General features: G+C 39.8%; 1 protein-coding gene across 2 annotated transcripts in view; it reads left to right on the top strand.

The window, feature by feature from the left end:
* Positions 1-19,286, top strand: part of rnf115a (ring finger protein 115a) — a 53,571-nt gene that overhangs the window by 25,825 nt on the left and 8,460 nt on the right. For both annotated transcript variants that reach the window (XR_009654721.1, XM_060921722.1), the window contains exons 5-8: positions 11,790-11,858; positions 12,060-12,132; positions 12,218-12,311; positions 12,485-12,600. Coding sequence is in view for 1 of the 2 variants with exons in the window: in XM_060921722.1 (XP_060777705.1) it covers positions 11,790-11,858; positions 12,060-12,132; positions 12,218-12,311; positions 12,485-12,600 (352 nt within the window). In the remaining variant the exon portion in view is untranslated. The remainder of the gene's footprint in view (positions 1-11,789; positions 11,859-12,059; positions 12,133-12,217; positions 12,312-12,484; positions 12,601-19,286) is intronic.

Here is a 19,286-nt window from a genome sequence, read left to right as displayed (position 1 = left end):
CCGGCGAGGGCCTTTCTGTGTGGAGTTTGCATGTTCTCCCTGTGTCCGCGTGGGTTTCCTCCGGGTGCTCCGGTTTCCCCCACAGTCCAAAGACATGCAGGTTAGGTTAACTGGTGGCTCTAAATTGACCGTAGGTGTGAATGTGAGTGTGAATGGTTGTTTGTCTCTGTGTCAGCCCTGCGATGATTTGACGAGTTGTCCACGGTTTACCCTGCCTCTCGCCCATATTCAGCTGGGATAGGATCCAGTTTGCCCGTGACCCTGTACAGGATAAAGGGTTACAGATAATGGATGGATGGAGTTTTGTTTTGCAATTCAAATTGAAAGAATACTAATGAATTAATATTAACATTACTTTTTTAACTTTAGGGAGTGGTTGTTTTACTTTAATTTTCTTGGTGAACGAGAAAGGGGATAGGGGATATATATTACACACACACATACATACATATATATATACACACACACACACACACACACACACAATGGTGCTTGAAAGTTTGTGAACCCTTTAGAATTTTCTATATTTCTGCATAAATATGACCTAAAACATCATCAGATTTTCACACAAGTCTTAAAAGTAGATAAAGAGAACCCAGTTAAACAAATGAGACAAAAATATTATACTTGGCCATTTATTTACTGAGGAAAATGATCCAATATTACATCTCTGTGAGTGGCAAAAGTATGTGAACCTCTAGGATTAGCAGTTAATTTGAAGGTGAAATTAGAGTCAGGTGTTTTCAATCAATAGGATGACAATCAGGTGTGAGTGGGCACCCTGTTTTATTTAAAGAACAGGGATCTATCAAAGTCTGATCTTCACAACACATGTTTGTGGAAGTGTATCATGGCACGAACAAAGGAGATTTCTGAGGACCTCAGGAAAAGCATTGATGCACGTCAGGTAGGAAAAGGTTACAAAACCATCTCTAAAGAGTTTGGACTCCACCAATCCACAGTCAGACAGATTGTGTATAAATGGAGGAAATTCAAGACCATTGTTACCCTCCCCAGGAGTGGTCGACCAACAAAGATCACTCCAAGAGCAAGGCGTGTAATAGTCGGCGAGGTCACAAAGGACCCCAGGGTAACTTCTAAGCAACTGAAGGCCTCTCTCACATTGGCTAATGTTAATGTTCATGAGTCCACCATCAGGAGAACACTGAACAACAAATGGTGTGCATGGCAGGGTTGCAAGGAGAAAGCCACTGCTCTCCAAAAAGAACATTGCTGCTCATCTGCAGTTTGCTAAAGAGCACGTGGGCAAGCCAGAAGGCTATTGGAAAAATGTTCTGTGGACGGATGAGACCAAAATAGAACTTTTTGGTTTAAATGAGAAGCGTTATGTTTGGAGAAAGGAAAACCCTGCATTCCAGCATAAAAACCTTATCCCATCTGTGAAACATGGTGGTGGTAGTATCATGGTTTGGGCCTGTTTTGCTGCATCTGGGCCAGGATGGCTTGCCATCATTGATGGAACAATGAATTCTGAATTATACCAGCGAATTCTAAAGGAAAATGTCAGGACATCTGTCCATGAACTGAATCTCAAGAGAAGGTGGGTCATGCAGCAAGACAACGACCCTAAGCACACAAGTCGTTCTACCAAAGAATGGTTAAAGAAGAATAAAGTTAATGTTTTGGAATGGCCAAGTCAAAGTCCTGACCTTAATCCAATTAAAATGTTGTGGGAGGACCTGAAGCGAGCAGTTCATGTGAGAAAACCCACCAACATCCCAGAGCTGAAGCTGTTCTGTACAGAGGAATGGGCTAAAATTCCTCCAAGCCGGTGTGCAGGACTGATCAACAGTTACCGGAAACGTTTAGTTGCAGTTATTGCTGCACAAGGGGGTCACGCCAGATACTGAAAGCAAAGGTTCACATACTTTTGCCACTCACAGGTATGTAATATTGGATCATTTTCCTCAATAAATAAATGACCAAGTATAATTTTGTCTCATTTGTTTAACTGGGTTCTCTTTATCTACTTTTAGGACTTGTGTGAAAATCTGATGATGTTTTAGGTCATATTTATGCAGAAATATAGAACATTCTAAAGGGTTCACAAACTTTCAAGCACCTCTGTGTGTGTGTGTGTGTGTATATATATATATATATATATATATATATATATATATATATATATATATATAAAAAATAAATAAAATATGGGTTGTTTTACAATCAGGGTATGCAAGCTAAAAATCACATTTAACAGTTATTATCTTCAATATCAAAAGGCTTGACTAACGCTACGTTCACACTGCAAGGCTTAATGCTCAATTCCGATTTTTTTGTGAGGTCGTTCACATTAACAAATATATGCGACTTGTATGTGATCCTCAGTATGAACGAAAAGCGACCTAAAAGTGTTCCGCATGCGCATTGCAGGATACGACGACGTCACACGCAGTGAGCATGGCCAGTGTTTACGGAAGTAAAACCGCCCGGTTGCGGTATGACTCATCCAATCTAGCTTGAATAGCTGCATCCCCCCAAATGGAAATCGGCTCCCTAACCTCTGCGTCCTTCCATTGAGAAGATTCAGAACCTTCACAGCCCGAAGCGTCCCTCGCATTGATGTCATGCGCAGGGGCGCAGATACGTTTTTTGAACTGGGGGGGACAAAGCAAACCAACCCCGATATGCCTGTCGAACTTGTTGTTAGTAACCATAGCAACCAAGCTCGAGCTCACAACCTGTGCAGTCTGCGCAGCTCAACCAACCGAATATCAGTCTTTGTTTTATGTGAGTTGTTGCAACTATGTATACACTGCTGTGCACCTCAATAAACTGAATGGTAATTAGTCTTTTGATTTTTCCGTGAGGTTTGCCTTATACAAAGAAAGACAGCATAGACGTTTTTTCCTCCCTATAAGTGGGGGGGACCGAACGAGGTGAATTTAAATCTGGGTGGGACGAGTCCCCCCCGTCCCCCCCCTCTATCTGCACCCGTGATTATGCGCCATGTTGTTGTAACTTTTTTTGAGAGACCCGCCGCCTACTTCAGCGCAGAATAGTGACGTTTGTGGCTTGTTGATGACGTGTAAGTCGGATGAATGTGACCTGGCGGTTCAGAATGAAGTCGCATATGAAAAGAGCGGATAGGAATCGGAATTAGGACCACATATCCAAACGGCCTGGGTCGGATTTGAAAAAATTGGATCTGTGTCGTTCATATTGTCAATAAAAGATCGGCTACAGGTCACATATGGGCGAAAAAATCGGATTTGAGTCACTTCAGCCTGCAGTGTGAACGTAGCCTAAATAAACTTGGTTGTTTATTGTAGCCCTATGATAGCTCTATTTACCATGCAAAAAAAATTTTGGTGATAACGTTATTTTTGGTGAATGTATGGCAATATATGTCATATTTAGCAAAATTACTCGTGTCATTTAGAAAAAGTGCTTTTTTTGACCACAGGTAGCTCCAAAAGGGATGCACTTACATCATTCTTTATACCATAAAACACATATTTGGTTCCATATCATTGGAAACATAGTTAAGTTTTAATGTTGAATGCCAGTAAGTTTTCAGACTAGTATTTTGATCAAATTAGTATGTAATTGTGTCAAAAAAAAAGTCCTCTCCGAGACAGCTAATTTTTCAATATAAAATAACATATCTAAAATGATTATTTTCATCCTAAAATGTGGTCAAGATATTGGGACATAAATATTAGAGACAACTAACACAAAGCTTACAGCCTTATATTTAAAAGCACTATGGAAGTAGTGGATTCTGAATTGTCAAAAAAAAAATGTCCTCTCCGAGAATCACTTCATTTGTTTCTCCCAGCCCTGCTTAAAGCTACACTTAATATTGTTATAATACAAACTATTACACATGCCTATCTGTTCTTTAACTTGTCCTTCACTTAAAAACTGGTACAAGAACCAGTTTGAATCCATTTGAATTTTGGACCCCTGTGACACAAACTTTGTACCCTGATTGTAAAACAACCTAACACACACACACTAATATATATATAGTGTGTGTGATACACACACATACATACACATATATATACACACACACATTTTATATATATATATATATATATATATATATATATATATATATATATATATATATATATATATATAAATAATGTGTGTGTGTGTATGTATGTATGTATGTATATATATATATATATATATATATATATATATATATGTGTGTGTGTGTGTAAATAAATAATCTGTTATATAAAGTAGAAAAGCACTCTGAGAGCGCAGACCTCCGCCAAGAATCCTTTCAAAAAAAATCCGGGATCCAGAAGGTGATCCGGATCACCGCCAAAATTTAATGGATTGTTACTTGTGCCCAGTCACACCTCTGGAAAAAATTTCAGAGCAATCTGTTTATTACTTTTTCCATAATGTTGCTACTGTAACAAACAAACCACCGCTACCGAAAACATAACCTCCTTGGCGGAGGTAATAAAATGGCTGATACATTATATGGCCAAAAGTATGTGGGCATCCATATGTGGTTTTTACCCAAGCTTTTAAAGGTGACACATTCTACCCCGTTGACAGTTTCCTGAGATATTAATGGAATATCTGTGAATGTGCTTTGGTCAAAATACCACAAAGATAAAGCACCACAGCTCCCTTCTTTCCCTGTTTAAACAACCCTGTTCCAAATGGCTGGTTTGAGCACCTCTTCCGTTAAATGATAGAGCCACTGCTCACCCCACATCCTCTTCTGCCAGCCAATCAGGTAGCATTTTATTCATTCACAAAGGCAGTTCTCAAGCTGTGAGTGGAGATGCTCAGATGAAGGAGCGGCATAATTCTAATTAACTTTACGTCTACTCCTTGCATCTTCACTACACTCTCATCCCCGTTCTCATTGATGCACATGTATTCTGTTTTGCGACTGCTCACCTTCGTTCCAATGCATACCTCCATCTCTCCAAACCCAACTCAACCTCCTTTCTACTACGCATTAGAGTATTTTTAGTCTTGAATTTACTTTCCTTTCTCAGAAGATTAACAACGATGGCCAAAGTTGGGTCTTTCAACAACATAACGACCCCAAGGTTAACATACAAATCTTTCTCTCTCACACCACAAATTAAAGGGGGAGAAAAAAGGTGTCTGTATTATGATATGGGGCATGTTTCTGGCATGGTTTGGCTTCACTTGTCTCTTTAGACAGCAGCATCATTGCAGATGAATACAAAGTTGCTCTGACTGGGTGAAACATTTCTGTCCTGATGCCGAGTGTCCGCATCATCTGACCACGAGAGCGCATTGACCGCCTGTGCCTGGTGACTTAACTCACAGAATCAGTGCAGTAACAGTCCCCCAGGGACAGTAAAAACTCATTTAAAAAAAAAAAAGAACCTGTTTATTGATTTATTTAATGCAAGTATGAGTAGCACGCTGTGTGAGCACAATCGCTATCAGGTGCATTAAAATGTAAATAACTTTTCTAGAATTTCACCAAAACTCATTGAATTTTCAGCTTTGTAAGAGAACTCCCTAAAATATTATTCAGCAAAACCCCAGAATGATAGCACAAATCTAGAATTTTTAACAGAATTTTAGTTCTTAAAATTTAACGTAATTATGTACGTCACGCGTAACATTTACACCCGTGAAAAATCACTTTGAATGCTGTTTTGAAAGTTTTGATCAAATATTCTCTATAATAAAAAATTGCTTAAATATTATAAACACAGTCTTTTAATGTATCAAAAAATATAATTTTGATAAAGCAAGGAAATTCGGAAGAAAATTTGTTTTTTCTTTTGCTTGTTGTGCGCGTCACGCTACCAAAATCTAACTAACCCCTTCACGAACAATTCCAACTTTCATGGACTTGTAGCACGAATAAACCTTTCAAAAAATATATATAATACTTCTCACCCAGTAAATTAGAATCCTGGTGATTTATATCCTCGTAGCTTCAGTAGATCTAGAGATTTAGTCGATTTAGTAAATCCCAAACGCTGTGAAACACGCCAGCCATCTATGGTGAGAAGTGCTGCTGTAGTTGAGAAACTCTCATTTCTCCCGCTTCCAATTAATGGGGCTTTTCCACTACCAACGCGGCTGAGTTGGGCTGAGCCGTGCGGTGCTGAGTTGGGCTGAGTGGGGCTGTTGGAGTTGCATTTCGACTACAACCGCGCTGAACCGTGCTGGCTGGAAGTGGGTGGACACATTGGGTGGAGTTAGCGAAAGTGGGTGGACGTCACGTGATGTCGTTAGGTGGAGCAAAAAGTTTGCCACTAAACTCGCGAAAATACTCCATCCTAGCGAGTTTCACAACCAAACTAGGCTACGTGACAGTCCGTGACCACCCAGGAATGTTCTAGAAGGTACGCTTCTAGGCACATGCGATCGAGAAAGATGCCATGTAAAGGTGGTATTTCCACTGTCTTATGATGTTTTAGCACGATAAACAATGCATTATGGGTAATCATTAAAATGCTGATTTCAAGGTTAAAATGGGTAAAAACAATTAATTTATATAGATATTGTAAAAAATTGTGCCTAATAGTTATTTCAGTACATAAAATCAAAACCTGAATTTTTAATTTTTTTCCCTATGTTACACCATTGTGCATCTATAGCATGCTACTCATCAAGACATAACTGGACTTTTTGACATATTGGGATATTAATATAAAATTTATTTACCCATGCTTGTTAAACATCCCATTCTAGATTTGGTTTCTATTTTGCCCTTATAATGACCTCCACTCTTCTGGGACTTTTGGTTCGTGGCTGCAGGGATGTGTGCCCATTCACTTACAAGAGTATTTATGATATCAAGCACTGGAGCTCTGGTGCACAGAGTTCCAGTTCATCCCAAAGGTGCTCAGTGGGGTCGAGGTCATGGCTGTGTGCAGGTCAATCGAATTCTACAGCAACCTTGGCAAACCATGTCTTCATGGAGCTCACTGTGTACACAGAGGCATCGTCATACTGGAACAGGTTTGGGCCTCTTAGTTCCAGTGAAAAGAAATTGTAAAGCTCCAGCATACAAAGGACATCCTATACAACTGTGTGCTTCCAACTTTGTTTTAAAGGGGACATATGAAAAACTCACTTTTTCAGTCCTTGTGAACATACTTTTCTGCACATGTTCAGAGGTGTGCTGAGAGGACAGAGGACCGTGTCTAAATTATCATACTAACAAAGCATTTAATATCGGTGTATTTCTTAATCGTTTCTGGTGCTTCAGTACTCATTGAAAGGTAAAATAAAACAATTTTAAAACTGCGGTTTGGTTAATTATGTTTGGGGTTTTTTTTAGAGCTCTAACAGAAGTAGTTTATTTCTATGGTTGCTTTTTTTCTAATTAATAATGAATATATTTTGGATCCTGAAAATTTTGAGGAAGATACCTTCAGTAGTTTTTGAGCAATAAAGCTGTGAACGTGAGAAAAAATTGCAGGTGGAATTAAAAAAGAAATGACACTCCAACCCCATTTATTAGGCTGATAACACACAAACTACTACAAGGTAAAGGAGGTTATAATCAGGGCTCTACAGTGCGCACATTTCACTCCACGGGCGATTGCTCCAAGACAACAAGGGAGGCTCAGCCTCCTCTAAAAATGACGAACATCGTGTAGGATGAATTGCGCTAGGCTTATGTTATAGCCGACCTTATAACATTGCTATTTCAGATCCAGAATCATAGAAATATATGTGCTCAACCCAACTACAGTGCGAAATCATTCCGTTATAACTTTCCCCAGTTCGCCTAATGTGTGCGTGAGTTTTTCCCCCTCGTGACAGCGCGATGCAGCCCAGCCTCAGTGGACTTCAATGGCATTTGGGAGCTATGCGCTTTTCAGTCTCAAAATGCAAGACGATTATTGGACAAATACTGCGAAAACGCCCGCCTACGGACTCCCAGCCTCACAGTGGGAGGGACATGGCAGTTTCTGCGAGGAGACTGGTGATTGGTGAAAGCGGCCGGATATTTTCTTTGATTGACAGCTCGTTTCAAATATAGACAGGCAGCGGTGAATTTCAGTTCAGTCCCATGCGGATTCGCAAGTGCTGTGGTGTATTGCAAGAGATCAGCTTACATTTCAATTTCATTCATTACATACGGTTTCTACCAGCTTTTTTAGTTTGTATATATTTTCATTGTAAATATAGTGTTGTCAAGTTTGCTATCTTAGTTCCAGAAATTTCGTTTATTTGAGTGACTGAACTTGAACTTGAGGGGGCTAGTCAGCTAGCAAGAAAGCTGCGCACGGATGCCAAGCATTGTTGATTTAATTTTGGCGAAGCCATTTGCCAGTCTTCCTTTCGAGGAAAAAATTAAAATTAAAGAGCAGGGTAGACCAACGCCTCAAATTGACTTGGTGAAAAAGGTAGGGAATAATACTCGTTCCTTTCAGCTCTCCTGGTACGAGAAAGTGAATTGGCTAACAGCAAGTGACTCACATCAACAACAGTAAATAGGCTACTTTAGTAATATGTCGTGGATGGACCAAAAATATAGAATCTATTTAAAATGTTTATGCTGAGTATATTATATTGGAATATATATTTCTCTGGATATGAATTAAACACAGCTACAATTTGGAAAACATTTTTAAACAAAAACACAGCTGAGAACATTTCACACTACAGACCTGGATTAAAAGTGAAGGGTTATCAAAATTGTCAATAAAACATTTCTCAGTCAAAATAAGTAAAATATAGGGAAAGTGTCATTGAATGAAATGTGTGGCACCCAGCTCTATGTTTGGCTCCCCAAGGTCAGTGCTTGTGCCTATTCCAGAACACTCTGCTGTTACTGCTGAGGTTCCTGACAAAGAGCTGCTTTCAATAATCAATTTTTAAACAACATGCCACAATTTTAAAATATAAAATGTTAAAATATACCCCCCAACACCACCATCATGTATATTGGACAGTAGGCTAATGGGCCAAAAGAACCTGTTATTTCACAGTTTGTGACCCTGCCAACAATCAGCCAGATCAGAGGCAAGAGTATGGGCAAAATTGATGTGTTTTTTCTTTTAAAATCTGGAAATATCGTAACCGACCAGCCTCCCCTGTTTGAAAGACTACCAGCCGCCACTGTTTCACTCGCATTTGCGAGCGAATTTTTCAGCATGCGAACGACGAAAAAAAAACGCGCGCATTCGTGCGAGGGCTTCTTGCGGCCAACAATTTAGGAAAGCACTGAGCACAGACGCGACGAGTTTAACGTTCTAAAATGTATCAAATGTTAAACTGCAAAGTATGTAAATCCAGCCAGCGCTGGATAGCCTACCTAATATTTTTTTACACTACAGACAAAAAAATTACATCAGTGTGTTCATCAGAGCCTTGTAGTGCTCAATGTGAAAGAATTTTGTGAATATCTCCTTCTGGTTTCGTGTAAATCCCCGTTGTTTGGAGGGAGCGCGCTGAGAAAATCCTTCACTTTCTGTGTGACACTCTGCTCGCAGCGCGCGGGTGGGGGAGGAGCTGCTCTCTCTCTCTCTCTCTCTCTCTCTCTCTCTCTCTCTCTCACTCACACACACACAGACAGGAGGGAGGGGCTGCTCACTCTCAGAGAGACACAGGCTTGTAGCATCATGGCAAGTCACACATTCACACAGTACAGCTCAGCTCCTGCAATAGCGACTGCTACAGCCACTGCATCACTCACAATTTCCCACAGGGGAATTGTCTCTAGTTAGTTATAGAAACTCAGTTCAGCTACAAAACTCAGGATATTGCACTGTATTTGGTATTGTATTGGGTATGGATGTAAAAGTGTAGAAATATAAATATAAAATGTACAAAAGCTATAAAAACTAAAAAGTTGCTCTGTGAGGTTGCACTGTATCAGGTAAGTGTGAGAATATTGTCCTTTTAGGTCCTTGTTGGTGCATTGTTGCACCTGCCAGAAGTGGCATCAGTCAGTGCATGTAATTAGCCTTTTTCACATTGCGTCACTTGCAGAAGAACCTCACATCTGTTTTCAGCCTTTTGAATGGAAGAAGAGGCGGCATGCTAATCTGCTGGCTAACAAGTAGCAACCATAGAAAGTCAGTAAACTTCCTTTCCAAAACAAGGCAGATAGGTGACTGGAATGATCGCAAACAATACGTAACGATGAACAACAATGCGCAATATTATTATCAATCTTATCTGTGAATGACACAGTTTTGTTAACATATGTTGCCGCCGTATACCTCTTCTTCCATTCAAAAGGCTGAAAACGGATACGAGTTCCCCTGCAAGTGACGTAATGTGAAAAAGGCTAATTGTTCAAGGTGGTTATGGCCTGTGGGGGGAAAAAACTGTTTTTGAGTCTGTTGGTCCTTGCTTTGATGCACCTGTAACACCTGCCTGAGGGCAGCAAGTCAAAGAACTCAGAGCCAGGGTGGGAGCTGTCCTTGATGATGTTGTTAGCTCTGCTGAGCTCTGCTGAGCTCTGCTGAGCTCTGCTCTCTGTTTAGCTACTGTTTGTTCATTCATTCAGTTGTTCGTTATTCATTTGTTTGTTCATTCATTCATTTGTTCATTCATTCATTCTCAATTGAATTTTGCGTTTTATGTGTTTTTGTGTCTAAGGTTTGCGCTGCAATAAACCTTTAAAATGAAAACCTGCTTGTGCCCCCAATTTTTTTTTTTCCCTGTGCTCCTAAAATTTTTAACTTGGGAGCACGTGTGCTCCTGAAGAAAAAAGTTAGTGTAGAGCCCTGGTTATAATGTATATTTTATATCCTGTTCTCATGTAGGATTTCCCACTAAAATAAGTCAAGGAATGGATCAGATAAAAACCTGGCCAGTCTGCAGCAACTTTTCTGAATTTTGGTCCATTTCGTATGAAATGACCCTTATGCAGCTTTTCTAAACTGTTTTTATTATTGAGGTGGTGTCTGACATGGCAACCTATAAATCAATAACCACAGATTCGGAACTGTGGTTATCAGCTTCACTGCAGGGGTCAGTAAATTCTTGACACGTGAAACTTTTTGAGAGCCGTGATTGTGCTGAAATGGTATTTTTAAATACTCCTTCACTTTATCTGCTACCTGATGTGGATAATTTTAAATAATTGTGAGCAATATTTATAAAATATTTACACAATTTATCATCTTCCTCCTTGTCCAGCCAGGTCAGGGTCCTTGTGGACCCTACTGATCCACAGGTCATGTTAATTGGGGTATGGTTTTACGCCGGATGCCCTTCCTGCCACAACCCTCCCATTTCTGGGCTTGAGAAACAACCATTCACACACATTCGCACCTACGGTCAATTTCGAGCCACCAATTAGCCTAACCTGCGGGCCTTTGGACTGTGGGGGAAACCGGAGCACCCGGAGGAAACCCATGCGGGCACGGGGAGAACATGCAAACTCCACACAGAAAGGCCCTCGCTGGGCTCAAACCCAGAGCCCTCTTGCTGTGAGGTGACGGTGCTAACCACTACACCACCGTGCCGCCCTATTTATACAATTTTTAATACAGTGAAAATATTAAATATTGTATAAAGAGGGCCAGTAATCGTGGAGGTAAATGTGAATGATCAATGTACTTGAACTTTTGGATTATATTTTGTTTTGTTTTTGGAACTCAAACCTATTTCTGACTAAAAGTAAGTTTTTATTATATGAAAATTCCCAGTTTCATCCAAACTGCAACCAACAGTGGTAGAATTGACGTGCAGGGTTGTTTGTGCATGTTTTATGTTTTTATCTTTGGTAACATGTATGGAAGAGAACATGGTGTCTCTTCTCAGTTGCCAGGTCAGAAAAAATTGCAAAGCATGCCTTTTTAAAAACCTTGTTGTTTTTGTCTTTTTAGAATAGTACAACAGTTTCTTGCTGGCCTTTTTGCCAATTCAGGTGCTCCAGGTTCGCCTCCACTGTCATGGTAAATGCAAACATCGTTTTCAGCATAATTAATGTTATTGTCACCATATCATACCATTTTACTATGAGACTGGTTTAATATTAATTTTAATGAGTGACGTTGCATAATTTTTGAAGTTCATGATTTTGTGTGTGTGTGTGTGTGTGTGTGTGTGTGTGTGTGTGTGTGTGTGTGTGTGTGTGTGTGTGTGTGTGATATTAGGACAGGCATGCTGCACTCAAACCCTGGTGACTATGCCTGGGGGCAGGGGGGTCTGGATGCAGTCATTACACAGGTACTTACAAATAAGGCAATGTAATTTTACAAACTGATGTTTTATATGTTTCTTGAATAATTATTTTTTTTAAACACATGCACAGTTACTGGGTCAGTTTGAGAACACAGGTCCTCCTCCTGCAGAGAAAGAGAAAATCTCCTCCCTTCCCACGGTCATTGTTTCTCAGGAACAGGCTGGTCAGTCTCTCTTGTATTTTCTCCTCTGAGCCTTCCTTTTCTTATTGCAAAAAAAAAAACTAGCTAGTGTTGCTTTTTTGACTTTTGCTAAATCAGAACACTTAGTATGGAGGCTACCTTGTGTCTCGACATCAATCCATCTTCCTTCCTTCCTTCCCTCCTTCCTCACACAGACAGCAGTTTGGAGTGTCCGGTGTGTAAGGAAGACTACACAGTCGGGGAGCCAGTCAGGCAGCTGCCCTGCAACCACTTCTTCCACAGTGACTGCATTGTGCCCTGGCTAGAACTGGTGAGACTGGGTTGGGATGGGGAGTCAGCATGTCCGTATCCACAATAGCCTTTTATTGCAGTGTACAATGTATGCACGCACATGCAACAAATATATAGTGTATGTATAAAATATATATTATTTACCAGCTGGGAGGTCTGTATCGTGAAATACCGTGACCGAGGTCTTGAAAATACTGACCGAGGCCTCTGGGCCGAGGTCAGTATTTTCAAGGCCGAGGTAATGGTATTTCACCATACGGACCGACCTTAAGCTGGTAAATATTTACCAAATTCTAACAGAAAATGAGGGTGCCTGAAAGGGAAACCATATTTCGAACAAACCTGCAACAAGCTCGTTTTCGGCTTTCTCCTGAAATGTTTTCTTTTATTTCGTCTTCCTCAGGGTAGTAAAACTCGCTTTCGCTGCGAACACTGTCGTTATCGCTATCCATGCTGTAAAATTAATGCTATTCTCCTGAGAAATGCGAAAATAAATATTGACAAAAAATTGCTACCATGTTTGTTGTGAACAGGCGAGTCGCCAAAGGTCTGTAGCCGGGGTCTGGATTAGGGATGTTAACCGATGACCGTTTGACCGATGGTTGACCGAATCAACGTCAATCGGTTAAATTTTTTTTGGTTGTTGGTTAAAAAAAACAAAACAAATCGTTTTGAAGCTGCCGATTTTGGAGCGGAGAACCTGGAATTCTGTGTTGTAAACGCTTGGGGCATGCCATGCGGTGTAAGGACGACAGCTGACAAATCAGAAACACCCATTCAGTCATGTCCCGCCCTCCCGCCCCAGTTGAAGACAGCTGCCACTCGGCGAAAGAAAAGTCTCAGTGTTGGATTACATTTTACTACGAGTAAACCAGGTACGTAACATCAAGGAAATTCTTGATTATCAAAGAAACAATAGCACGGCGCATGAATGAAGTAGATGGTTGATTAGTCTGGTGAATATTAATGTCAACGTAATAATAATACACAAGATCTGAACTAAAACCTGGTTACTCACTGATGTTACTTAGCATCGGACAGTTGCTATATTAGCTTAGCGGCTAATCAGCTCAGCTCCAGCTATCCCATTCCCAATGGCTGTGCACAATTAGCACACAAACTAAAGGCGCAGATGCCGACTTTTGGAGGGAAGGGGAGAGAATGAAATGACAGCGGTGTCTGGAGGGGGAGTGACAAACGCAGCTTTTATGTCTGTGAGCCAAGTCGGTGACGGCTTCAGAGCAACTTCAATACCATGCAGTAATGGCGTGTTGATATTGGTAACGGCGTTATAACGATTGTAGCTAATTAATTAGATTACCCGGCGTTATAACAGCCTTTATTTTAACGCCGTTATTCCCATCACTGAATGTTCTGTACTTCTTCTAGCACTTGACTTTTTTATTTTCAACGCCATCATGGCCAACTGAAACCGTCTCTAAGCTGGAGCCATTTGTCCTCCGCTCCAATACAAACCCCTCGACATCAGTGCCGCGTTTGACTAAATGTTTCGCGCTGTAGAAAAGGTAATGTGAGTGGAGGGCAGCGACTGGGACTGAATGTGCGGATGCTCGCGGTTAGATTTAGAATAGATTCTAATCATTCCAATTCTAGAATTTTAAACTCCTAGGTTAACCTGCTAATGAGGCTCAGTGGTCGGTCAAGATTTTTTATTTATTTATTTATTTATTTTTTTAGTTTTCGCCATCCCTAGTCCAGATCGTAGGATTCCAGACCGCTCGCAAGCCAATCAGAGTGCACAATTTGATGGAAACCGGACCGTGGAAAAAAAAGTGTGTGTCTCCGTCTCAGAAACTGGTCTCTCATTTGGGACATTATGGTCAAAAAATAAATTTTTTAATTTTACCTTTTTTTTTTTTTTTTTTTTTTTCTTTTTTGCATTTACCTAACACTCAATGTTTCTTTTGTCATGTTTAATACGAATAAAGATAGTATCTTGCTTTATCTGGCCTCCACTGTGGAAATTTTTTTTGATTACAATTCAAATGTTTTTGTAAAATTGATTGACACATAAAATAACTACATCATGAAGAATTAAAGCCCCTCCTTCACAGATGAGTGAAAATATTGAATAAATGTCCTCTTTTTGATTGCTTGGGTTAAAAATGCCAAGTTATGATGACTGAATTGATTATTCACTTAAATATGAATAATATGATACATTTTGGGTATTTGATATGGCGAAATAGGACACAATGGAAAAATCAAGAACACACCGGAAAGATGAGAATAACGGCGGTGGTAAAAGAGCAGCAACTGTACTGGCTGAAGGTCGCACGGGTCTCTGCTGCGGCACGCAAGCAACGGGACATCACTACCGCACCGGACGAAGCGGGGGCGGGGCAAAATGACTGGCTGTAGATTCTATCAAAAGTTCGATCTAAATTGACCATGGTTGCAAAATACTGGCCAAAAATACGCAAACACTACGAAATATGAAAATAAGATGAAAAAGAAACATTCTATTGCCTTATACTGCAAGACTAAAACAAAATAAAACTGTCAAAACTCACCTTTTTCAGTGATAACGTCCGAACAGAACAGTCCGAACGTTCGAACTGTTGGAGTGGAAAATTCCATTCTACACATGCAAATTGTTAATGTGTGTCCTTCCTCGCACACAAATTTCCGCTACGGTAAAAAATAGATCACAACTCATTTTATAGCTCAGAAGTTCATACAAGACCAGCTACCATCATAACATATTCTGTAAGAAACATTCTATACCTAACTTTCAGCTTTCGTTTTAAAAAACAAAATCGCAGATTTATAACTAAATGTTTATATGGCGTAGTGATTTAAGTTACTACTTTTGGTGAGGTTGTGACTTTGACCCTGAGGCTTTCCGTTTAGATCAAAACACATGATCGTATTGGTTTTGAGTCTGCGGAAAATGGAGTTACAACGGTGATCAAATATTTTGCATGATGTTTTATTACGGTTATGATTATTCTGTGAGCGCGCCAATCCTTAGGTGTATAAAGTTACAACTTAAAATACAATTAGTGATAACTGTAGACTTTTCAGTGGACTACAACCTTTTTAAGGGAATGCGATGTAGTCAACCATTTATCATGTCCCAGATCAAGCTGCCATTTTTCCACAAGTTTGCAGAATTTTTGCCAAATTCTGAATATTCACATCAAAGATTCAGGTTTATCTGTATTATTTCTTTCATAATTTTATTTCAAATTAAAACCAACATTCAAAACCGTATAGTTTATTGACTGAGACATATATATATATATATATATATATATATATATATATATATATATATATATATATATATAAATAATGTGTGTGTATGTATGTGTATACAACCCCGATTCCAAAAAAGTTGGGACAAAGTACAAATTGTAAATAAAAACAGAATGCAATGATGTGGAAGTTTCAAAATTCCATATTTTAATCAGAATAGAACATAGATGACATATCAAATGTTTAAACTGAGAAAATGTATCATTTAAAGAGAAAAATTAGGTGATTTTTTTTTTTTTTTAATTTCATGACGACAACAACACTTCTCAGAAAAGTTGGGACAAGGCCATGTTTCCCACTGTGAGACATCCCCTTTTCTCTTTACAACAGTCTGTAAACGTCTGGGGACTGAGGAGACAAGTTGCTCAAGTTTAGGGATAGGAATGTTAACCCATTCTTGTCTAATGTAGAATTCTAGTTGCTCAACTGTCTTAGGTCTTTTTTTTTTTTTTTTTTTGTCGTATCTTCTGTTTTATGATGCGCCAAATGTTTTCTATGGGTGAAAGATCTGGACTGCAGGCTGGCCAGTTCAGTACCCGGACCCTTCTTCTGCACAGCCATGATGCTGTAATTGATGCAGTATGTGGTTTGGCATTGTCATGTTGGAAAATGCAAGGTCTTCCCTGAAAGAGACGTCGTCTGGATGGGAGCATATGTTGCTCTAGAACCTGGATATACCTTTCAGCATTGATGGTGTCTTTCCATATGTGTAAGCTGCCCATGCCACACACACTAATGCAACCCCATACCATCAGAGATGCAGGCTTCTGAACTGAGCGCTGATAACAACTTGGGTCGTCCTTCTCGTCTTTAGTCCGAATGACACGGCGTCCCTGATTTCCATAAAGAACTTCAAATTTTGATTCGTCTGACCACAGAACAGTTTTCCACTTTGCCACAGTCCATTTTAAATGAGCCTTGGCCCAGAGAAGACGTCTGCGCTTCTGGATCATGTTTAGATACGGCTTCTTCTTTGAACTATAGAGTTTTAGCTGGCAACAGCGGATGGCACGGTGAATTGTGTTCACAGATAATGTTCTCTGGAAATATTCCTGAGCCCATTTTGTGATTTCCAATACAGAAGCATGCCTGTATGTGATGCAGTGCCGTCTAAGGGCCCGAAGATCACGGGCACCCAGTATGGTTTTCCGGCCTTGACCCTTACGCACAGAGATTCTTCCAGATTCTCTGAATCTTTTGATGATATTATGCACTGTAGATGATGATATGTTCAAACTCTTTGCAATTTTACACTGTCGAACTCCTTTCTGATATTGCTCCACTATTTGTCGGCGCAGAATTAGGGGGATTGGTGATCCTCTTCCCATCTTTACTTCTGAGAGCCGCTGCCACTCCAAGATGCTCTTTTTATACCCAGTCATGTTAATGACCTATTGCCAATTGACCTAATGAGTTGCGATTTGGTCCTCCAGCTGTTCCTTTTTTGTACCTTTAACTTTTCCAGCCTCTTATTGCCCCTGTCCCAACTTTTTTGAGACGTGTTGCTGTCATGAAATTTCAAATGAGCCAATATTTGGCATGAAATTTCAAAATGTCTCACTTTCGACATTTGATATGTTGTCTATGTTCTATTGTGAATACAATATCAGTTTTTGAGATTTGTAAATTATTGCATTCCAATTTTATTTACAATTTGTACTTTGTCCCAACTTTTTTGGAATCGGGGTTGTGTGTGTGTACGTGTACAGTGGTGCTTGAAAGTTTGTGAACCCTTTACAATTTTCTATATTTCTGCATAAATATGACCTAAAACATCATCAGATTTTCACACAAGTCCTAAAAGTAGGTAAAGAGAATCCAGTTAAACAAATGAGACAAAAATATTATACTTGGTCATTTATTTATTGAGGGAAATGATCCAATATTACATATCTGTGAGTGGCAAAAGTATGTGACCCTTTGCTTTCAGTATCTGGTGTGACCCCCTTGTGCAGCAATAACTGCAACTAAACGTTTCCGGTAACTGTTGATCAGTCCTGCACACCGGCTTGGAGGGATTTTAGCCCATTCCTCCATACAGAACAGCTTCAACTCTGGGATGTTGGTGGGTTTCCTCACATGAACTGCTCGCTTCAGGTCCTTCCACAACATTTCGATTGGATTAAGGTCAGGACTTTGACTTGGCCATTCCAAAACATTCACTTTATTCTTCTTTAACCATTATTTGGTAGAACGACTTGTGTGCTTAGGGTCGTTGTCTTGCTGCATGACCCACCTTCTCTTGAGATTCAGTTCATGGACAGATGTCCTGATATTTTTCTTTAGAATTCGCTGGTATAATTCAGAATTCATTGTTCCATCAATGATGGCAAGCCGTCCTGGCCCAGATGCAGCAAAACAGGCCCAAACCATGATACTACCACCACCATGTTTCACAGATGGGATAAGGTTCTTATGCTGGAATGCAGTGTTTTCCTTTCTCCAAACATAACGCTTCTCATTTAAAACAAAAAAGTTCTATTTTGGTCTCATACCAAAATACTGATACTGAAAGCAAAGGTTCACATACTTTTGCTACTCACAGGTATGTAATATTGGATCATTTTCCTCAATAAATAAATGATCAAGTATAATATTTTTGTCTCATTTGTTTAACTGGGTTCTCTTTATCTACTTTCAGGACTTGTGTGAAAATCTGATGATGTTTTAGGTCATATTTATGCAGAAATATAGAAAATTCTGAAGGGTTCATTAACTTACAAGCACCACTGTGTATATATATATGTGTGTGTGTGTGTGTGTTTTTTCTCCTCTCCATGATTTGCAAATCATGTTCTGTTTTTGTTTTACAGTGTCCCAACTTTTTTGGAATTGGGATTGTTATTTTTCGTTTTTTTAGATTATAGCGTGCTCTTTTTCCAATGGTTTAAAGTCTTTTTTTAGGTTTGGGTGCTCTTTAATCCAAGGTATTCTAGATCCACAGCCAAAAAAGAGAAAAAAAATCTCTGACTAAGGCACTCCGATTAAAATGTCTTTAATATTTTATCTGAATATGCTCTTATCTGAATTGAGACGAGCTGCTCCGTACCTGTCCGAGCTTTGCGCGACCTCCCAGTCAGTCAGACGCGCTGTCACTCCTGTTAGCAATGTAGCTAGGCTCAGCATGGCCAACGGTATTTTTTGGGGCTGTAGTTAGATGCGACCAAACTCTTCCGCGTTTTTCCTGTTTACATAGGTTTATATGACCAGTGACATGAAACAAGTTCAGTTACACAAATTGAAACGTGGCGATTTTCTATGCTATGGAAAGTCCACACTATAATGACAGGCGTACTAACACCTTCTGCGCGCTTCGGCAGCACATTGATATCTGAGCTCCGTATCAATGCGCTGCCGAAGCGCGCAGAAGGTGTTAGTACGCCTGTCATTATAGTGCGGACTTTCCATAACATAGAAAATCGA

This window comes from Neoarius graeffei, chromosome 5 (assembly GCF_027579695.1).
Source record: "Neoarius graeffei isolate fNeoGra1 chromosome 5, fNeoGra1.pri, whole genome shotgun sequence".
Lineage (NCBI taxonomy): Eukaryota > Metazoa > Chordata > Actinopteri > Siluriformes > Ariidae > Neoarius > Neoarius graeffei.
The sequence above is the reverse complement of the archived record's forward strand: the minus strand, read 5'-3'. Positions and strand labels throughout refer to the sequence as shown.